This window comes from Alternaria ethzedia, assembly GCF_023757985.1.
Source record: "Alternaria ethzedia strain BMP 0044 chromosome Unknown scaffold_22, whole genome shotgun sequence".
NCBI lineage: Eukaryota > Fungi > Ascomycota > Dothideomycetes > Pleosporales > Pleosporaceae > Alternaria > Alternaria ethzedia.
This window is the reverse complement of record NW_026056215.1, coordinates 43,430-66,063: the sequence shown is the minus strand read 5'-3', so window position 1 is coordinate 66,063 and position 22,634 is coordinate 43,430. Positions and strand designations below refer to the sequence as shown.

The window sequence follows — 22,634 nt, the reverse complement described above, 5'->3', positions numbered from 1 at the left end:
CCGCTTGTGGGTAATGTACCGCGTCTTCGGGATCGAATGATGCTGAACCCAGTAGTTGAGAACTATAGACAATGTTTGCACATGTGTTATATGTTAGCATATCCCTTGTAAGGTCTCAAGCATGGATGGAGTTGCAGAAACATCTCCACCAACCTACCCCAGCATCAAGAACTCCAGACACAAACAGCAAAACAGTAAGACAAGAACAATGACACAGAAATAAGAAACAGAGAATACAAGTTACATACCACAAACAAAGTCCATGACTCCTCCCCGTGCTTCGTTCGCACAAAGGCACCATACGGAGATACCCCGCACTCCGATTGGTCAGATGCAGTGGAGTGCTGATGGCGTTTTTTTGCTGGACGAGCACGACGACGTTCACTGCATACTGCACGAGTCATCGAGGCATCTGGTGAGATACACTAGTCTTACTCGAACTTGCTCGGCATTTACGGGTTTGCGACTTTGCTACACGCGCTTCACTTGCTGGCTCGCTACACTCGCCGACGGACAAGATCTCGCTGCGCTCAACATCACCGCGTTCGACGTCCGTCGCCATACGTCCTTCTCTTCTCCACGTGTTTGGGGGCGCCGTCGCCCCCAGGTTAGCGAGGGGGTTCACGAATCGATACTGCGCGAAGATGGCGACTATGGCTCAGACAACGGTGCAGGGGAATGGGGAGGTGGCGGGGACACTGCACAACACTGGGAATGGGATGGCGCAAGAAATTGGAAGCAGTAATGGAGCGACGCAGTCAAACGGGAAGAGGAGGAAACTACATGGGCGCGCATTCTATGAGAGTATCGGCAGTCCGAAGCTCATCCTTGCGCCCATGGTCGAACAGTCTGAGTTCGTATGTCTCTTCGTCTCTATACGACTCTGCGCAAAGACAATAGCTAACATCATTGTCCATAGGCATGGCGACTACTATCGCGCTCGTTCCTCCCCGAATCTCAGCAAAAAGACCTCCTAGCATACACCCCAATGTTCCACTCGAAGATGTTCGGCGAGAAGAGCAACTACCGCGACGCCCACTTCCAACCCCTCAAATCGACCATCCCTTCACCCAGCGACGAATACCACCTCTCACAACTGCCTGAATCGGAGAGACATCTCGACGGCAACCCCGCGTTCGACAGACCCCTCACCGTACAATTCTGCTCGAACGATCCCGAAGACTTTCTGCGCGCGGCGAAACACGTTGCGCCCTTTTGCGATGCGGTGGATCTGAATCTGGGATGTCCACAAGGAATCGCGAAGAGAGGGAAATACGGCGCATTCCTGCAGGAAGACTGGGATCTGATATCAAGGATGATACGCAAACTGCACGAGGAGCTAGACGTCCCAGTCACAGCGAAGATGCGTGTCCTCGAGACACCGGAAAAGACACTGGCATACGCAAAGACCCTATTAGACGCCGGCGCAAGCATCATCACAGTCCACGGCCGACGCCGAGAACAAAAAGGCCACAACACCGGCCTCGCAGATTGGAAAATGATCCGCCACTTACGGGAAAACCTTCCCAAGGAAACCGTCATATTCGCCAACGGCAACATCCTCCAACACGAAGACATCGCCGCGTGTCTAGAAGCCACAGGCGCAGACGGCGTCATGAGCGCAGAAGGAAACCTCTACGACCCCACCATTTTCGCCGCTCCACCGCCGCCCGGCCAGGAAGGACGAGAGTACTGGCGCGGACGTGATGGTAAGGGTGGGTATAGGATGGACGCTGTGATGAGACGGTACATGGACATCATCCACAAATACGCACTCGGTCAGGAACCACCACAACGGAAGCCCCTCTGGATGTCTGGAGATGTCGATACCGAAGACCCATCAAAACAACCGCAAGAAACAGCCCACTCCAACACCAACACGAACACGGACGCAGCAGAAAACGGCAAACGCCCCGCCGACCAAGGCGAAAGCCCGCCAAAGAAGAAACAAAAACCGTTGTCTAAAGCCGCAAAGAAGAAGGAAGCTAGTAACCCCAACCTCACAGCCATGCAAGCCCATCTCTTTCACCTACTGCGTCCACTGGTTTCTCAACACCACAATGTGCGAGACGCGCTTGCCCGATCACGGACGGGCGATATCGATGCGTTTGAGAATGTGTTGAGGCTTGTTGAAGAGGCGGTTAGGGAGGGGATTATGGGGTATGAGGAGGAGTGTGGTAATGGTGCTGCCGAACCGACCTCCACGACGACAGGGACAGCGACAGTGAATGAAGAAGAAGAAGAGAAGGGGGCGAAAGAGGTGGAGTTAGACCCGTATGAGAGTTCTCTCGCAACCGTCGCGAGGGTTAAGAGGCCGTATTGGGTGTGTCAGCCGTATGTTAGACCACTGCCGAAAGAGGCGTTGGAGAAGGGGAGTATGACTGTTAGTAAGAAGGAGAGGAAGAGGGCGGAGGAGGAGGCTGAGAGGAAGAAGAAAGAGGAGGAGGAAGTTAGAAGTGTGGGACTGGTGCCTGGGGGACGGGTTGAGCAGAGGGTTTTGGGTGGGGAGGATGCGGAAGAGGGAGGGAAAGGGGGGAACGAGGTTGTTGAGGAGCCGAGGGATGGTATGGTCTGCGGATGAGCGTGTAGAGACATTGAGAGGTAAAGGAGTGACGACAGGGGAAATATACCCAAATGAATCTCAACATGACAGTTATGTGAAAAATAGTTTCTACATCACTATATCCACAATTCAACGTGATCATTGTTTTCTGGTGTTCTCCTCTCTCTTCTTCGTGTAATGGACGCAACTGCCAACTCCATGTGTGGATTGGCGCTCTTGCGATACTCTTAGTGTCGAGGGCGACCACCATCTCCTTCGTCTGTTCTCGTAACAGGTTTTTGGACGCTCTCACGTGGCTGTATTTGCGCAGGTTTTGTCGAGTCGTTGTTTGGTGTGGCTGGCAGATATGTATGTATGCTGCAACACTAGACAACAACGTTCACTTGCGTGGCAGTGGCAGTGGCAGTGGCTGCGACAGGGCTCCTGGCTGTGGCTGTGGTTGTATCCCGCCTCTACTCCTGTTCCTAGCACCTGATGCTGGGACGGGCGCGCTACGTCGAACAGTAACTCGATCGATGTCAGTACATCGGTCCGCGCGAATGCAGGATGTCCAAGGGCGTACCTCGATGGATGGTCAAACACCATACAGCATGCACACTCGCAAAGATGATCATAGCAAGAAGCTGAAGGAGAGCAAGCACGTCTGATCTCGTCCACATAGCTAGGATGTTGGCTGCTGTTCCCGTGCGGCGTGGTAAGGGGGTGTGGGGGCGGAAACGATAGGTTGTGATCCTTCGGGGGTCGTTCTGTCCTTTACTACATTGCGGGCTTTTGTGTTCTTATCTACCTGGGTATGAACATGTTTGCCCGGGAAGAAGGCACGAAGGCTGTGCGCGGCGACATCGCGAGGTTTAGGGGCTCAATTCCTTTGCGCATCCGTATGCGGTTGCGGAACGATGAGCATCCTCGCATGTTGATGGTGCTAGTCTCTTTCGTGCTGCGGAACTGCAGAGTGCTGGTAATGATATCGCGCTAGTGAGTGCCCGAAACAGCGCTAAGACTGTTCTGGCTGCGGAAGCATGGCCTGAGCGTGAAGGATGGCGTAGTCTAGTCTGCTTTGGGATGCGGAAGCTGTTACCGACGTCCCTCAGCCTCTGTCACTCAGGCTTGGCCCTTGATGTCTGCCTGTCTCTCAACAGCCCTGGTTCTCGCCGTGTCAGTGTATAAACAATGCTTCTGCATTCTATCAACATGTCGCCTCCCAACCCACCGACTCAATCATTTGAGGGCTTTCACACAGTTGCGCACCTCTCTTTCAGCACGATACCTCATCAGCATTTCGCTCCTCTGCCCTTGGGATCTCCGGAGCTTCTCTCGAAAGAGAGAACCGTTAATCCGCATCTCACGAAGTAGGCATGCAAGTCAACGTCGTGGATGATGGCGAAATTGCAGCCGAACAAGGCGAGGAAGTCACGACTGGACGAAACCATCGACCACCCAATTCATCGCTCTTTACAGTCGCTCAAGAAGATATTGCATACCCTCTTCCGCACTTGGACGATTCCCAGATGCTTGGTGATCCATCCATGAGTATTGGGCTACAATACGCACCCCCTCCAACACCGTTGGTGCCCTCCCAGTTGGATCAGCAAGCAGCGAATCATCTCGAGAACATGCATATACAGGAAACTCACCTATCCGAAGAAGTTCAGCGACAGCTTGCTGAAGTGGAGTGGCAGCATGAGGTAGCACGCTACCAGATTCTCGAGAAAGCGCAGGCGGTTCCCGCAAGTCAACACTTACAGGATGCTACGGATAGCCATCCTTATACTACCATGGATTGGACAGCTACTGGATATACTGGGGCCGATGATTACACCAACATGCCTGCGAACCCATCTCAGATACCCAATCACGGCTTGATCTCGACAGACAACATGACTGCACATGGGATCGACGCCAACTTTTGGCCTTCACAACAGCTACCACAGCCTACTGTCTATTTGAATGCTTTTCAGAATCATTTCCAAGATGTTAGCCAGCAGAACGATACCTTTCTCGCCGTCCAGGACCTCGACTACAATGCCTTCGGTCATTCGGCATACAGTCAGCAACCTGCTTTTCATCCGGTAATGTTCGAAACATCCCAATACCACACGATGCCTTCTGTGCTGGGTTCACATGACCAAGGCAATTATTACGATCTCTCCATGGCCGCCCCTAGGCCTCCTTGCATTCAACTGAGTCTTCCACTGTACGATGTTAGATCAAGTCCTGCTTCCCGGGGCGAATTTCCGACATGTCAAACCAATAGACCTCTTCACGGTTCGACTACTCCTCATCAGGGCCCGTCATGGGACAGCCATACCCCTCTAGTGCCCGGTCAATCTTTGGATGTGACAATACCGGCAATCGATCACTCCGACACAATCAGCCTTCATGTACCTGAGACTCTCGAGCCCCAGCTTCCTGCAATAAGTCGCAGAGGACAGATCAAGCGCGGAAAACGGAAAGAACGCAGCTCTAAGAGTACTGGCGCTGAACGGACAAGCGCTGCATATGCACTCGACAACATATATTTCCATTCCAACCCAAGTGCTGATCGCCAGCGGCGGAGACTTGAGCCAAGGCGTCGTCACGTTACGGAGAAGGCCACACGGTCATGCTATGGGTGTCGCTTCAACAAACGAAAGGTGCGTGTACAACTTCCAGTTGAAGCTTGACTATGTTGCTGATTAATTCCCAAGTGCGATCTTGATGCTCGTGGTATTTGTCTTCGATGCCAAAACATCTTGAAGACATATTCGTGGCGAACAGCTATTCCGAAGTTTACGTGCGACGTTCGGACGAAGTTTTCCGAGATGTTGATCTTCGCCGATATACCACCAGAAAATTCATCAGCGGACTCGGGGCTCTCGCCAAAATTGCTTTGCGGTCGCTCTAGCCCCATGAAGATTGATCTGGACGATGGTTTCGGTCCTGTGACGATTGAACGCTCCACAGTTCCATTTTCAAAGGCCGGCTTTTATATTATGCTTAGGCTCCTCTGGCGAGTCCGCAATCTTCTAGACGTTTTGGAACCACTTCACTTTCGACAATATGACACCAAGGGGTCCGATCCAATGACGGTCTGGAGTTACTCTTTCAGCATGGTCAAATGGAAAGACGCAATACGCTTCTTTTGGCCAGAATTGGGAGACGTAGTGGAATTCCATACGAACTTCCACCGCGATGCTTTCCGAATGTTCCTCTCAAGTCTCGATTACGTCTCTACCTCTAAACCGGACATATCTTGGATCATAACTCTCAACTATTGGTACGAAGGAATTTCCAACATGGACGACACTCCTTTGGTAAACACCGCTGCAAAAAACCACCTTCTGGACTCTCTGACACATTATATACTTCATCTGTACCGCAGGATGTTTCCCACGACCCCACTGCGGAATGACACCAGGCGTTTAGATGATTGGGAAGATGTGGTGAGAGTCTACAACTTCTTTCCACTCACGTCCAAATTGTTGCCCGCGAAGTATCGGTCACTTCCAAGGATATCCATCGCAATCATGATGATTCGGGAGCATGGGGAACAATTGATATCTCCGGCAACGATGATAGCAAGTACCGCTTCTGCATTTTCCACGGAATCTCTCAAGCAGATGAAGCGCCCCTCTCCACGGAACGCATATGTTTCCAAAAAGATTGCATCGATCTTTAGATTGAGCGCGGCTCAACTGGACAATTTCGAAGGGGTTGTTCAAGACGATCTCCTCGAAAATCCCACATATCCCCAGGAGCCGGTGTTTGGACTATCTACTTGGACCTTGTCTATTGCACTTAGGGCATATTTCGAAAATTTCGAGATCCTACCCTATACAGACGAACGAAATGCCGCCATACTGGTGTTTATTATTTACAGTTCATTGCGAGTATGGCATTACTTCAAAGACTTCTACCTTCAATCTGATCCGTCAGATCATCCCAAAAGCTTTGGGGATTTGATAATGACTGATCGGGATACACTGGAGACTCGTTTGGTCGAGTGGCTCGCCGAAGATAAGACTGCCAGATCCCCAGAATCTTATATACCCAAGAGAAGTCCAAAAAAACTCCCACAGTAGAACTCAGCGACGCTTGATGTTGTATGGTTGCCTAACCAAGACGGAGGGGAAAATGGAAAAGCTGGATGCGAAAGCACATGTGTGACTTGAAGGTTGCCTTAATCTATCCTTTCATCTTCGTGAAAAGGCTTTTGTGATATTATACCTACTCATGCCCCACACGTCAGAGTTCCATACGTATCCACGTCGATAGGAAGCTTGGGTGTAAGCCATAAAGCGACCGCGTAACATGAACTTTGTCGAACGGGCGATGGTGGCGAATAGCTCGCCCTGGTGCTCCAACCTTCGTAGATCTATCAAGGTATCTAAGGGTTTTGCTTACGACTCTCTCACAAGCTCGATGATCCTCGGCTGTCTGAACTATCCGGGTGTGATGAATGGGAGAGGATAGGAGAATCCCACGAGAGTAGCGTTCATGTGTATACGCACGCCCTTCAAGGTGACACAGCAGTGCATGAGTCACGATAGCTACGTTAGTGAAAAAAAAAAAAGCTCGCTCGATTCTGATTGTAGTATGCAACCTGCTGGTGTTGTGTCAAAAACTTTTTGAAGGGCGTGCATGTATAACCTGATCAGTAATGCAAAGGCAGCGTGGTATGCATTATTCGAGCCTGGTGGGTTTTATCGGCTTCATTGCGCCTCCTCTTGTCAGCCTTGCGTACGCACACATGCCCATGGCAGTCTGGCACTGATGGAGGGAACGCGCAATACCGGAAACTCTACCGTACTCTGCTATGGCGAATAGCTCGAGCTGACATGTGAAACAGACGCAGGTAAGGCACCAGACGATCTCAGGGCAGCGATAGTGGCAGCCCGATGTGTAGCGCGCGCCGTGATTGGTCGTCGGACCCCATATGCCGTGTAGTCCGTGCGGTCCGAGCAAGGGTTCAAGCTAGTGACATCACTTTCTCAACATCAGTGGGGGACGGCCTCGAGACGTCACTCGCCCGCGCACCTCGACTGCGCGCGATCTCCAGCTGTTGTGCCGCTATGAGTATAGAGCAAGTCTTAGGACCCTGAGCGACTGAAACTGCGGGTCCCAAAACAACGTGTTGCATGCTACCGTAGAGTTTGTCGGTGTGCCCTCTTTATAGGGCGCATCGCGCCTTCCCAAAGCAGGGTTTGCCTGAATTGCGCCAATTCAAGACGACGACTGCCACGCAATTTCCCTCATCACTGCCACCAAGCGCGCCATTCTAGTCCTCTCTTCCCAAATCAACCGCACCTTCACCACCACACCGACCTCACCACATGCGCAACTAAACAGCGACCCCATCCATCCCCGCCATGACCAGCGTACTAAAAGGCGGCTTCGGCTCGCCCAACGGTGCGCCATTAATCGCGACCAACTCCGGCACCGAGTTCGTCAACACCGTGTGCCCACTCAAGAGCGCCCTCGATGGCTACGACAACACGCTCCCCTGCAGCAAGCAGAAGATCCACGTCCCGCAGAACTTCGCCGACGCCATGGCCATCCGCGAGGAAGTCTACGGCGAGCAGGGCGTGCCCCTCGAAGCCGAGTTCGACGAAGACGATGCCCGCAGCTGGCACTGGGTCGCTTATGCTTCCGTTGCCACACACTCCACCCACCCTCCCAAGACACTGCGCCGCTCCGACTCTGGCAACACTCCAGCTGATGACGCCCGCCGCGCCTCAGCCACCGCCACCCGCGTGCCCGTCGCGACGATTCGCCTGATACCCCCGCCCCACGGCCCAAACAAGTACGTCGAGGACGACAAGACGGACAAGCATGCCGATGCAGACCCACCCGGTGAGGAGCAGGAGAGTAAGCACCCGCCAGAGCCATACATCAAGCTCGGCAGGCTCGCGGTCCTAGCGCCCTACCGCAGTCTCGGCCTCGCAAAGCTGCTCATCAACGCCGCCCTCGACTACGCGGGCTCAAATCCTGATCTCATCTACCGGCCTCCCTCTCCCACCGCCCTGGAGATGGCGCAGATACTCGGCAACAACAAGGAGCGGGAGATTACCTGGCAAGGCTTGGTCATGATCCACGCCCAAGCCAACCTGCAGAGCATGTGGGAGAAGCACGGCTTCCACGAGGAGTTGAAGAACGATGACGGCGAGGTTGAGATACCAGCAGAACCCCACTGGATCGAAGAGGGTATTGAGCATGTTGGCATGTGGAAGAGGTTGCCGATTGAGAAGAGGAAGAGGTTGTCGCTTTCTTCCCTGGAGTCGGGGTCTTGAAAAGTTTTGGTTTTGTTTCTGGTTTTACTTACGCGTGTTTGATAGGTTCTGGCTGGGAGACGTTCCAGTCCCAAGGATCTACGTCAGGCCATGACCTTCGCGTTCGAGATCCCTTCTCAATCAATCATTTGATGAGGGGATCTACAGGCCACGATGTTTACGCTCATTTTACGTACGGAGGATTCAACATTGCTTATACCCCACACTGCACGATTACGAAGATACGGCCGGATTTCAACATTACTTGTTTTGCGCATAGAGGAGGGGATGAAGAGACAAGACATAGAGGTGTCATGGTACATGGCTATAGACTAGTAACGATCCTTCTACTTCTCACATTCCATCCGCGTATTCATTTCCAAGAGTCCCGCGTCCTTTCTCCTTGTTCTCCCATCCCATTCCAGTTTCCTAGCCAGCTTTCACGTCTTGGTATTCCTTCACTAGCCCGAAACTGGAGAAGCGAACTCGGGTCCTACGCAGTGTCTGTTGGTATGCGAAACACAATACACATCGGCAACTTTTTGCCGTGCGGGTACTACTCGGCTCGTAACCAAGACATAGATGAAGACGAAGGCGCATCCTGCCAGTGCGACCACGCACCGACCACACAAAGGCCTCGTCACATTCACAGAACGTGGGCACAGTAGTACGAACGGGACACTAAAGTACTTCCCGCTGTCAGAAACATTTCACTCAATGCTTGCACTAGACCAACTTGCTACAGTAACAATCCGGTACCTCGCATGCCTAGGTGGCGGAGGCCTCTTCCCTCTGCTTCTGTCCGTGTGTTTATCTGTCCGCCTGGCGTACACTGCCGGCCTTATTATATTTATGGAGCGTGAGCACAGTAGTAAAAACGGCAAACTAAGTACTTCCCGCTCTTGAAACCTTTCACTCAAACGTTCCACTAGATCACATCGCAAACAGAGTAATCCGGTACCTTGCATCCCAGGGTGGGTGGGGGAGGCGGAGGGGAGGCGGAGGGGAGGCGGAGGGGTGGAGGAGGGGAGGTGGTGGAGGTCTTTTCTCTCCTCTGTGCGTGTGCATGTCTGCATGCCTGTTCTATGCTGCCGGCGGCCTTGCTTATGTATGGAATGTCGGCACCGTAGTACAAACACAAACGACACACTAAAGTTCCTCCCGCTGCTGAGACATTCACTCAATGCTTGCGCTAGACCAAGTTCCTACAGTAGCAATCCGGTAACTTGCGTCCCTTCCTCCTCTTCCCGTATCTACCACGTCACAACGGGAACCCGCTGCTCTTCCACTGCTTCACCAACATCACTTCGCACCACACTCGCTTCCATGTCCTCAGATACCCCCACCAAACCCGCCTTCAAGGCCCGTCTCCTCAAGCTCCTCCGCCTCTGCACTCGCCCCGCCATCATGCTTCCCTCTCTAGGCATCATCGGCCTCATACTCGTCATCACACTCACAGTGCTCCTCCCGCAAAATGTCCACTCCATCGAAATCCCCGGCGCAGACACCAACCACAACTACCTCGTCGCGGTCTCCCACTTCCCCTTGACCGATTCGACAAAAAAGGATCCTTACCGCCCAGATCAAGACCGACGGATCATGGTCAGCTTGTACATGCCTGTACCCAGGAAACAGTGTTCTGCGATGGGCACGCAGGAGTACATGCCGCCTCAAACCGCGAAGATAGCAAATGAGCAGTTTGTTGAAGGGAATGAGCGGGATGCGGGGGCTTTTGAAACGATGACTTACGAGTCTTGTGTTGGTAGTGATAGTGGTGGTGGCGGCGGCGGCGACGTCAGTAAGGTACCCGTTGTGGTACTGGAACCACACGTCGACACGAGCAGGTTGATGTACTCGACAACCGCGCGTTACATCGCGGCTAATGGTGCCGCAGTTGTCGTCATCGATCACCCTGGCGACGCGTCAATCGTCGAGTTCACGTCGTCTCGAACGCGGGATTTGGAGGTTGTGTATAACAGCGGGACGGTTCCTTTGTCTAATTTATCGCCGGTTACGGAGTATAACGAAACTGTGGAAACTGCGGTCGCGACACGCATCTCGGATATCGCATTCACACTCAGCCAAATCAACAGTACTTCCTTGATAATCCGCCAATTTCCTGCCCTCCACTTTACGGGTAGTTTAAACACGGAGTCTTTCGGTGTCATTGGTCATGGTTTAGGTGGCACAGTTGCAACGAGTCTCAGTCTCTTTCCTAGCCTGCTCTCCGGTACAAACACTACAAACTCCCCCAGAGCAAGCTTCAGCATCAACCTCTCCGGTACACCCCCCCTCCTCAACTCCTCCACAAACAACAGCCCCCTCTTCTTCTTCGGCCGCGCGGATTTCAGACGTGAAGACGATGTAAACTGGCCTGCCACATGGTCGCACCTCACGGGTCCAGCGACTGAATTCGATCTCGACGACTCTGCTATCTTTGACGCCTCTGACTTACCGCTGATCATGGAGTTGGCGAGGGAGGAGGGAGGGAAGAAGGGGTTGGTGGGAAAGGGGTTGAGTGGGGGGAATCCGGCAGAGGGAGCGAGGGCGGTGATATGTTTCTTGGAGAATATTGTTAAGGAGATGGTGGGGCTGGAGGGGCAGGGGAGGAATGTTGGGGATTGTATTAGGATGTTTGAGGGGGTTAGGCCGTATCCTGGGTATGGAATTGGGAGGGGGGGATGAGAGGGTAGATGGGTATGTCGGGAGATGGGGGCTGGTTAGGGTTGTATGAAAAGTGGACGGCTAGGGCTGGGGGTGTAGGGAGAGTGTGATACAGAATTGAGAGTACACGCTGTTGCGCTCGAGAAAGGCGAGGGAGTATGTGTTCGCGCCAGATAAGACGTCATTTCGCGGCTTTTTGTTTGGGGTAGAAAAGGTGCAGCAAGGGAGCGCAGTCGCTGTGGTCGTTTTTTCGCGGTTGATGACATTGCCCGGGTGCGATTTTGGGAACGATCGCGCATGTATTGGTGGTCTGTGGCAGCGCGTCTATGGATGGGCTTCTTAGTGGCACATAAATGAAGGCAAAAGAGATAATGATACTAGAGTCTTCATTCACACCAGGTGTCTTGCATGCTTGCTTTGTCTTAGCGTAGTCTTCGGATTTGCTGTATGTTCCCTTGTATGAGAAGGACCTGTAGAGGGTCACTCGTTTTCTCCATGTCGGAAATCTCGGAACGAATCCGCGGCGATGCGAAGATGTTCAAACGCATTGCAAACACCATGCACGGAATTACACAATCGCACATAAGAACAAGCATGGATCTCTGTACTTACGCACGATTGTGACAATCCAACTACCGTGTATCGAACTACCGCGTATCGCACCTCGCCGCATACCCCACCTTTGCTGGAGCCATCTTACTAAGGATTCGCCAAGAGCGGTTGTAGATCCCTGTCACAGGCTCAGACAGCCCACCTGAACCGCTCCGAAGCATGTCACATATCAGTCATCTCCGCCCTACCCTCTTGCGGCGTATATAGCTCCCCATGTGCGCCCCTCCTCCTCCCAATGTACGACGCGGACTTTCGAATCGACACTCCACGTAATGGCGCAAATGGCTAGGATACGGGCGGGTCCGGCCGCGCTGCGACTGCGACGGGCGGTTGGTGGCAATCCCATGTCACGTCCGCTTTCACGACCGCTTGCACACCCGACTACGCGACTGTCGATAAGCGCATTACGCACAAGATGCATTGCGACGAATGCTGCGATCCAGGAACCTGATGTGGATTTCCCCGCGGGAGTACCCCCAGTTTCGGTGCCGGCGTCGTCGAAGGTGGAGGAGCGGAGGAAGGCGATTAAGAACGCGAAACCTTTTTCTGATTTCCTGACGGATACGTTCAATCGGCAGCATGACTATCTCCGGATCAGCATCACAGAGCGCTGCAACCTGCGGTGTCTGTACTGCATGCCAGAGGGTGCGCTTCCAATATCTGCACAGCAAAACAAGCTGCTAACAAACAACAGAGGGCATACCGCTATCACCCCCCGCCAACATGCTCACCACACCCGAAATCTTCTACCTCTCCTCCCTCTTTGTCTCGCAAGGCGTAACCAAGATCCGGCTCACAGGCGGCGAGCCCACGGTCCGCCGCGACATCGTCCCGCTCATGCAGCAAATCGGCAGTCTGCGCCCGCGCGGCCTCCGCGAACTCGCCCTCACAACCAACGGCATCTCGCTGCACCGCAAACTAGACGCCATGGTCGAAGCAGGCCTGACCGGCGTCAATCTCAGCCTCGACACACTAGACCCGTTCCAGTTCCAGATCATGACCCGAAGGAAAGGCTTCGACGCCGTCATGAGGTCAATTGACCGCATACTCGAAATGAATAAGCTGGGCGCGAATGTTAAGCTGAAGGTCAACTGCGTCGTCATGCGCGGTCTCAACGAGCGCGAAATCCTGCCTTTTGTCGAAATGGGCCGCGAGAAAGACATCGAAGTGCGGTTTATCGAGTACATGCCTTTCGGCGGGAACAAGTGGAGCGAGAACAAGATGATCAGTTTCCAAGAGATGCTAGACATCATCCGCACGAAATACCCCGGCCTAAGACCCGTCCCTGGACACAAAAACGACACGAGCAAAACATACGAAGTACCTGGTTTCGTGGGCAAAGTCGGCTTTATAACCAGTATGACGAACGATTTCTGCGGGTCCTGCAATAGACTTCGCATTACGAGTGACGGGAATCTCAAAGTCTGTTTGCATGGTAATGCGGAGGTGAGCTTGAGAGACGTGCTCAGACAGGGTAATAATGGCGAGCCTATTGACCAGGAAGCGTTTGAGCGTATCAGGCAGATCGAGATGGACCGGCACGAGGGCCGGCTGAGCGACGAAACGGTGCTGGGCTGGGGCCAACGCGAGCGCGAACTTCTGGATGTTGTTGGAGCTGCTGTTAAGAGGAAGGCGGAGAAGCATGCTGATCTGGATGATTTGGCCAATGGGGAGAATAGGCCTATGATTTTAATTGGTGGGTGAATTCGGACTCTCCTTTTCTCTTTTCTCACGCATTCTGGATCCATCGAGCTGTTGTCGCATGCGACGAGATCTCTTCCTCTCACGACGGTCATGGTAGGAATGTCTGATGATACCACGGCGGTCACTGCATAGATGGCGTTTTGAGCGATCGAGCTTCTTTCTTCTGACTCTACACTGTCGCTTAGACTTGGATAGTCGGCTATGCTATGGCTACATACACCAATCATATACCCGATTCAGTCCTCATCTGAGACCGTCCAGTCTGTGATGTACCTTGCTAACCTTGTTCAGATGGTAAACTCTTGTCCAGCCTGGATTCCCAATGGCCTACATCGCGAACACCTTCCTACAGCCACTCCAACCCCTTGCGACCACGCTCCAGCATGCCCACCTCGCCCCTCCCTTTCCTACACACCACCTCTCATCCAACAACAACAACCACCCGCGCCTTCTCCACATCCCCCACCCCCTTCGCAAAGAAAACCTACCAACTAAAACGACTCGCCAAAGCCAAAAGGCTCCTAAAGAACATCGATACATCAAGATCCACAGACGCCTTCGGCGTCCAACAGTTTCTAGAGGACGTCGAAGCACCGAATGAATCCGAAAACCTCCTGAAGGATATCGAGAAGAAGATTGCGAACCTACATCGTCGCATTGTGGAGGTTGAGAGGGGGACGCCGCTTGCTTCTGGTTCTGCTTCTGCATCGCAGGTGCCGGACCCGCCAGTATTGATTAAAGAAAGTGTGGCGGATGCGTTCGATGCCGTTGGCACTGCTGTTGGTAATGGAAACGATAATGCGACGGGACCAAGGAAAAGGAAAGGCAAAAACGAGCGCGAGCGAGCCCGAAGACGCGAACAAGAAAGATACCGGAAAGAGAAGATGAAGGAACTCAGTGTACTATTAGCGGAGTACAAACAACAAGCCGCAGTCGTCAAAGCCGAAGCAGAGAGGCACGCTGAGATGCGCAAGCGACGAGAAGTCGTTCTAGCGAAGAAACGCTTACTACTCCGCCAACTACACCAACACGAAGAGGAGGAGCGCAGGGCCAGTCTCGTACGCATATCTAGCCAGGCTGATAGCTCAGGGGCGTTGCCGGAGGGATTTGAGCTTGATGAGGTACTCGATGATGCGATGAAGAAGGTTAAGAAGATGCCGATGCATCCGCCGAGGGAAGAAAGGGTGGTTAAAGAGAGGGAGGTGAAGGATGTGGATGTGCCGAGGGCGAAGAGGGTGGTGTGGCCGGCGGGGAAGGGGGCTGTGAGTGTGCTGAAGAGGGGTGGGGATGGGGATGGGGAGGAGGTGGTGGGGGAGGAGGTTATGGATGGGGAACGAGCTGATGCTGGGGAAATTTTCACGATTGAATCGGGTCAGGAAAAGACAACGGTCATTACCAGCGGGTCGACCGACGATCTGTTGGTAGATGAGCCAGTTGACATGACTGCCGACGATGTCACCACTTCCGTCGCAAACGCAGGAGATCCCTTCCCTCCCTCGTCCCCCCAGCAAAAGCCATCAATCAAAGCCAGCAAACCCATCAAGAAAGACACTCCACGCCCACCACCATCCCCACCGTCCTCCAAGGACGACCTACGCCTCAACATCCCTCCCTCAGGCATCGTCCCCATCGACGCCTCCCTAATCCTCTCCCTCGACTCCCCCGTCCCAGCCCTCCAATCCCAAGTCCTCGCCCTCCGCAACCGCCTAAAATCCTCCTACCCCCGCATCGACAACCTCCCCTACGACGTTTGGACCTCGTCCAACAAACGCACCCTGCAAACCTGGCTCAAGATCCTGATCAGTCGGTGGAATGAGCGCTTTGACCATGTTGATCGTACGGGCCAGGTTGATAAGGGGATTGTGGATGAGAGGGTCAAGGAGGTACTGGATAGTATGGTGAGGGAACATGATTTGGGGAATGAGGCGGCGGAACGTATGGCGATGAGGTGGCATGAGGTTTTTGGGGGGAGGGGGGATATGTGGGGGGATGCGGAGGGGAGGTTGGACTGGGAGGAGATGGAGGCGGGGGGGTTGGGGTTTTTGGGTGTGGAGACTGAAGAGGTGGATGGTGGGGTGACGGTGCTGGAGCAGGAGGTGGGCAAGACTAGTGAGGAGGTGGATGTCGAGAAGAAGAACATTGAGCCTTCGCCTGCGAGGACGGCGGGAAGTGGTGTGACAACGAATGGGGTTATGGGTCGCAGGATGTATTCGACGTCCACAAGGCGGGGCTTTTGGTCTTGGTCCAAGATCTTGGGGACGGAGGGGAAAGACGAAAAGAACGAGAAGAAAAAGGATTTGAAGCAGCGTTATAGGACAGACGCCATACCAGACAGCACGACCCAGCCAAAACCCGCTGCTCCACCGCCCGCCAAACCAGTCGCGAAGATCGAAACGAAAACGCACGAAAAGACCAACGTCCAACCCATCGCCAAACCAGAAAGCCCGACTCAGCCCAAGCCCGCTGCTACGCCGAACACCAAACCAGTCGCGAAGATCGATGCAAAAATGCACGAGAAGATTAACGTCCAACCCATCGCCAAACCAGACGTCAAGCCCGACCCGAAGCCCCAACCCAAGCGCCCCGCAGAGTCCGTCCCACCAAAGCACGATGTCAAAGCAGACGCCAAATCCGACGCCAACGCAGACACAAAAGATGACGCCAAACCCGACCCTCCCAAAAACATAGAGTACTTACCTGGGATGCATCGGCCTTTCGGTGAGGGCGTAAGTCGTACCGTCTTGCGGAGAAAGAGGAGGCAAGCTAAGAAGATGGAGGATGAGAGACGAATGACTGAGACACTGAAGCGGCAAGGAGAGGGTGGGGAGAGTGAAGAGAGAGGGGTGGAAGTACAAGAGCAGGGAACAGAAGATGAGAAGAGACAGTTGGACTCACAAGTACGTGCACGAGAGCGTGCAGAAGAGTCTGAAGCCCAACAGCCGCCCCAACAGCCGCTAACGGTCGAACGCACAATCGACAAAGTACCGCAATACGGACCGGAAAGCATCAAAAAGGCCGAGGAAGTCTTACCTAAGCCCGTCCCACGAACCCACCAAATCGTACCTAACCAAGACACCGAAACCGACACCGACAAACCAGCCTTCGTACGCGCCAAGAGACCCCTCCAGTCCCTACCTGAACTCAGACGCTCGAGGCATGTTGAATGGAGGAAATTGGAGCGAACAGAATTGCCCGGGCCGCCTAGACATATCGTGAAGCCTGCGACAGACGTCAAGGGCAAGGCCCCAGGAACAAAGTCGCTGCAAGACTTTTTGGATAGCATGAATGAGGTTGCTGCGCATTCGCCTTTTGAGGCGGAGCCGAGACAGCAGACTCGTCCTATGTCGATGCTGGAGGGGGGGATGGAGGTACCAGTGCAACAACCATCCTTCGCTCAACAACCCGTTTCACAGACCAAATCCACCTCCTCACAATCCCAACGACAACAATCCCAATTACAACAGTCCCAACAACAACCATCCCTCCCCCACCTCACCCCCACCGGCTCCGCACACATGGTCTCGGTATCCGCCAAAGAACACACGACCCGCACCGCCATCGCCGTCGGAACCGTGTATTTCACCAACGCCGTGCCCCTCCGCCTCATCCGCTCAAACGCCAACAAGAAAGGAGATGTACTGGGTACATCGCGCATAGCCGGCATAATGGCCGCGAAAAAATGCCCAGACCTAATCCCCTTGTGCCACCCCATCGCCCTAACCCACGTCAGCGTTGAACTCCGCCTTTTTGGTGATAAGTGGGATCCGCGGACAACAACAACAACAAAGGAAGAGGAGATGGAGGGGATTATGGGGGTATTGGAGAGAAGTGAGATATTAGGGGGGAAGGGCAAGGGGAAGGGGAAAATGGGTTTTGGGGGTGTGAACATCGAAGCCAAAGTGCAATGTACGGGGCCGACGGGAGTGGAGATGGAGGCCCTAACGGCGGTTATGGGCGCGGCGCTTAGTGTGGTGGATATGTGTAAGGCGGTGGATAGGGCGCAGAGGGTGAGTGGTGTTAGGGTTGTAATGAAGGAGGGGGGGAGGAGTGGGGAGTGGAGAGAAGAGGGGTGGAGGAGTTGGCAGGAATGAGTAGGGTGGGGGATATAGATATTGAGGAAGGGAAGTGGGTGATGACGGGGATGTAGGATTATGGGGATGATAATGAGGATGTCTGTGTGGAGAGGATTCTTTCTACGATTTGAAGTTTTACCTAGAGAGTGTTGAATACTGCAGCGACTGAGGTGCCTCGCTACACTCTTTCTATTCAAGCAAAACGCCGCGCTGCCACAGCGACTGATACATGCGTGCTAGTCCCTAGAATCGCAACGTCATCAGCCGCAAAAGAATAAAAGCAATACGCATGGAGGCAAATGCACCGCCTCCGACAAACTTCACCCTCGCAGAACCGTTAATAATATCCGTCATCGACACCTCTCAAAGTTCTTCAACTTCACGTCTCTAGTACAAACCCTTATAGCTCACAATCCTCTTCCTCGTCCCTATCGTCCCACGCCCTTCTAAAAGCCTCAAAACTCCTCGCCCTCGTCCTCTCGCTCCCCATTCCGTTCTCTACACTACCCTCCTTCTCTGCCTCACGAGCCTCCCTCCTCCGCTTACTCTCCCGCTCAATAGCACCCTCAACATAAACATCAGCATGCCTTTTCCGCATAAGCGGCCCGACGACATGAGGTGGTGCGATAACGAAACTCGCCTCACCAAATGCAGGATCAGGCTTCTCGAAGACCCTCTTCTTCGGGGGTGGTGAGGGATATGGTGGGGAGGGGGGTTTAGAGTTGGGGAGGTAGGCGAAGGGTGAGGCGGTGGGGGAGGAGGAGGAGGAAGTTGAAGATGAAGTGGGGGTAGAGGGAGAGGGAGAAGGAGAGAATGGCGAGCGACGCTTTGTGCCGCGGGTAGAGGGTGTGATGGGTTCGCGGTGGGTTTCTAGGGACGTCTTACGCTTCTTGTTGGGGTTGGTAGGGGGTGCGGTGTCGTGGTTCTCGTCGTCACCCGCGGAGGAGTCGTTTCGTTCACGCTTACGATCCTCCACTCCATCCCCGTTCGCGCTCGTTCCCGCATCGCCATTCTCATCCCTCGCATCCTCCTCCCTAGCCCTCTTCTCCCGCGTATTCACCTCCTCCTCCTCTCTCGCCCTCCTCTCCCGCTGCTTCCGCTCATACCGCTCCTGCATATCCCTTACAATCTCCTCAATACTATCACTCCCACTCGGATCCGGATTCTCCGCCACCTCACACTCCCTTCCAGAATCCTTGCAGAGAAACCCCGCCACAGCCTCCGTAACCCCATTCTTAATTTCCGGTGCCGCCCTCACAACCGCCTCGACACAGCAAGCCAGAAACTTGATATCTTTCTGCTTCCTGAACTCCCTCAGCCTCATTGAATCAGCGGGCTGGAAAGATCCCGTGAGGATGTTGCGGACGATGTCGGTGCAGGTTGGGCATTTGAACTGTTTGTGGCTGTGGTCTTGCTTCTTGCAATTGGCGCCGCAGGGCTCGGTGCTGGCGATCCAGTGGCCGCAGAGGAGGAGGTGAGTGACTTGGTTGCTGCAGCGTTTCATGCCGGGGTACTCGGGGATGAAGTGCCGGCTACCGCGGAATGTGCCCAGGTAGCCGACTGGGAGGGCGTTCTCGGGGGTGTCTTCTTCGATGACGATCTCGTCTAACCAGTTTGGTGCGGGCTCTGATGTGGTTGTCGTAGGTTGGGTGTCTTGTTGGCGCGGTGGCTGGGAATGAGGACTGTCGTCACGTTCCGGAGATGGAGGTGGTGTCGTGTCGTTGCGCGGCTCGCGAGTGTCATCGTCTTCGGCGGATGCGCCGTGAACGTCTTCTTGGGCTGGTGTCTCGACCGAAGGTCGGATATCATCACCATCACGGGCTGGTGTTATTGGAGGCGTCAGAGGCGACATCGGCGTAGCATCTGGCATGTCGATGTCGTCCGATGTGGTAGAAGCGTCGTCAGTGGCGTTGCCAGTCGGCGCACTGAACATGGGAAATGGCGGTGGCGGGATGTTGCTCATTCTCGCTGTAGACGTATTGGTGTTCTTCACTTGCGAAAACAGGTATCCTGATAGCGCAGCATTGGGCGGCGGAGACGGTGTGGTGTTGAACTCGCCGCTTGCGTAGCGTGTAGGAGGTGCGGCGTGATTGCAGGCGGCGCGGTACGCTGTGCTCTCAGTCGCTGCATCCTTGGTTGACGCGTTGTTGGACGATGTGGTGACGCTCGCGTCTGCGGCGCTCCAGAAACTCAAGAGCTTGCGGATGGGGTTGAACATCTTTGCTGTTGGCAAGTGGCTTTCTCGTGGAACTGTATGTGGAATGGGGTTGATGTTCGTGGAAAGCGTATCGGAAAGAGTGTTGTGAGTGGAAGAGTGCTGTGAACAAGAGGTCGAGACGTGGTGCATTGGGTGCGGAATCTTTAACGTCATCAATAACAATACCGAGAGTAGTGATTGTGGCGTTTCAGCACTTGCACATGACGTTGTGTCAATACTATTGTGCGGGAGTTAGTTCGCGCTTTCACTTATTGCTCCGCCAAGGAGCAGCACCTGATCCCGTCCATAGGGAAGACAGTGCGAAAGGGTATATGGAGATGAAATATTGCTACATGCGGTCGTTTGAATTACTTGGTGATATCGTCACCGGGAACTTTGGCATGCTGAAGCGAAGCACTGTTTGGCTCGTTGCTCTGCATAGCTTCCAAGATTTCAAGATCGACATCCGCCCGCGGTCCAGTAAAGTTCTTCCGCCCATCGATAAACCATTGGAAGGTACTGATGAACAGTATGATGCCGAAAGCAACGACGCAGTAGTCTAGCGTTATTAGTGAGATCCAAGCACACTCATACTGAAACTTACTCATGCTGGACGCTGAGACAGGGAGCTCAGGAGGGAAGAGGAACAGAACGGTGGTGATGATTGTGTATGCGATACCGATCAAGTTGGCGATCCAGCCCAAGGGTCCAGGCAGAACGAAGGCCCTAGGTCCAAGCATCTTTCTGCCGCGGCAGACATTGATTGCGACGGGAATGGCGTAGCTCACGCCCAAGGCGACGACTGAGGATGAGATCAGAGCGTTGAAAGCGCTACTGGACCCGATCAAGATCAATCCAAACAGGATGGTGAGGGTCGCAGCCAGGATCAGAGCATTGAGCGGCTGACCGAGTCGCGGGTGTACCTTGGCAAAGACCCTGGAGAATGGAAGGCCGCCATCTCGAGCGAATGCATATGTCATGCGGCTAGAGGTAGTCATGATGGCAATCTCCGCGAAGAGGATACAGATCAATGGGAACATCAAGAGGCATGCTGCTCCAACTTTGCTGCTTGTGGCGTTGTATAAGATCTGTAGAAGTGGACCGGGAGCTGCAGAGATGATGGCTTCCGCGTCGCCGCCGGACACGAATAGCAGGACCATGAGGAAGATGAAGCCGGTGACAGTTCCGATACAGACGCAGTAGATCATGATCTTTGGGCCCTCGACTGACGCATTCGGAATCTCTTCAATCATATGCGCGACAGCATCGTAGCCGGTGAGTCCGAAACCGCCCTGGAGTAGGCCCAAGAGCCAGGCGACGCCGTCGGGCCATCCCGTCTCGTTGATGAACTCGGTGAAGACAAACTCGGCGGAAGCGTAGTTAGGAGATGAGCATGCCAGGGCTGTAATGCAGACAATCGCAAAGCCGCCGATAGACCAGATGAATGCGCCTCGATTAACGTAGGGGAGGAGGCTGTTCATGAACGCATTGATGACGAAGGCGATGAGAGTCCAAGCGACATAAATCAGCCAGACCTGCCATGCGTGCAGCGTGAACTCAGGGTGGAACAACGCGATGAGGCCGGATATGAGTTGGGACGCGAGGAGGCCTCCGGAGGTAGTCAAGGCGAGCCATCCGGATACGTTGATCCAGCCGGTGATGAAAGAAGCGAGGGGAACCCATTTCCGCGGGGTAATGACGGCAACCCAATGGTATCTGCGATGCGTGAGTTGACGATGCGAAAGCTGACTGAAGGTACTTACTGTCCACCAGCAGTAGGATACGCTGACAGGAACTCGGCCAGCGATGCGGCCAAACACAAGTTACAGATGCCAGCGGTGACGAGTCCCCAGATGACGCTTGTAGAGCCACCAGATGGCAAAGCCAGTCCGATTGACGATGACAGCGCAGTCCACGAGTTCAAGATGGCGAAAGCGAGTCCAAGCATAGACAAAAGACTGAAGTTGCGCTTCAACTCGCCTTTGTGTCCGAGTGCCTGCAACTGGGCTTCATCGTCCAGCGTGTGCCGTTCGACGGGTTTCATGATGGCGTATGCAGGCAGCTACCGGGTCCTCGCGACGTGATACCAACGACCGGAAGATGATGATGGAGCAGACAGTCTCTATAAACACATGGACGTGAAGATGCGATCCGGAAGGATGCGCGAAGCCGTGCTCTTAGCCATGCGGCCATTGACGTCGGCTGCACCGAACAGGCATGGCGACCAGGTCAGTGGAAGCTTGTCAATGCTTACTTGTGGTTCATCCACAGATAAGAGGCCCGGTGGTGGTCTCCACAGGGGCCAAAACATGGGGTAGAAGCCAATCAGGCGCCATAGCGACGACTATCTCGCGCTGACGGAACGGCGTTACATCGCGCAATTGCACACAGGCCTAACTGGTGTCGGCAAGCGGACGCGACCGTATCTAGCCGGAGATTGCGCGTCAAGAGCGTGTTCTTGGAGATGGGCTTGGAGATATGTGACGAGATCAGATGACAGCGAGTGAAAGGCAAAGGCATTGAAGAGTGCTGGCGGAGTTTGAGGATGGGGCCCGGGCGTCGGCTTGGCGGTC

At 54.0% G+C, this 22,634-nt stretch overlaps 5 protein-coding genes across 5 annotated transcripts; 3 read left to right on the top strand and 2 right to left on the bottom strand.

The window, feature by feature from the left end:
• Positions 1-644: 644 nt before the first annotated feature.
• On the top strand, positions 645-2,581 carry J4E87_007685 (uncharacterized protein; the record flags this gene model as incomplete). The annotated part of the gene is made up of 2 exons (XM_049379279.1): positions 645-857; positions 920-2,581. The coding sequence occupies 2 exons, from the start codon at positions 645-647 to the stop codon at positions 2,579-2,581; spliced, it is 1,875 nt and encodes a 624-aa protein (XP_049230853.1).
• A 5,330-nt stretch (positions 2,582-7,911) lies between these two features.
• J4E87_007684 (uncharacterized protein) lies at positions 7,912-8,832 on the top strand (the record flags this gene model as incomplete). The annotated part of the gene is made up of 1 exon (XM_049379278.1): positions 7,912-8,832. One exon carries the CDS (start codon positions 7,912-7,914, stop codon positions 8,830-8,832), a length of 921 nt encoding a protein of 306 aa, XP_049230852.1.
• A 3,536-nt stretch (positions 8,833-12,368) lies between these two features.
• J4E87_007683 (uncharacterized protein) lies at positions 12,369-17,882 on the top strand (the record flags this gene model as incomplete). The annotated part of the gene is made up of 3 exons (XM_049379277.1): positions 12,369-12,732; positions 12,782-13,783; positions 14,083-17,882. The coding sequence occupies 3 exons, from the start codon at positions 12,369-12,371 to the stop codon at positions 17,880-17,882; spliced, it is 5,166 nt and encodes a 1,721-aa protein (XP_049230851.1).
• A 382-nt stretch (positions 17,883-18,264) lies between these two features.
• J4E87_007682 (uncharacterized protein) lies at positions 18,265-20,082 on the bottom strand (the record flags this gene model as incomplete). The annotated part of the gene is made up of 1 exon (XM_049379276.1): positions 18,265-20,082. One exon carries the CDS (start codon positions 20,080-20,082, stop codon positions 18,265-18,267), a length of 1,818 nt encoding a protein of 605 aa, XP_049230850.1.
• A 347-nt stretch (positions 20,083-20,429) lies between these two features.
• On the bottom strand, positions 20,430-22,105 carry J4E87_007681 (uncharacterized protein; the record flags this gene model as incomplete). The annotated part of the gene is made up of 3 exons (XM_049379275.1): positions 20,430-20,620; positions 20,666-21,777; positions 21,825-22,105. The coding sequence occupies 3 exons, from the start codon at positions 22,103-22,105 to the stop codon at positions 20,430-20,432; spliced, it is 1,584 nt and encodes a 527-aa protein (XP_049230849.1).
• Between the last annotated feature and the right edge of the window lie 529 nt (positions 22,106-22,634).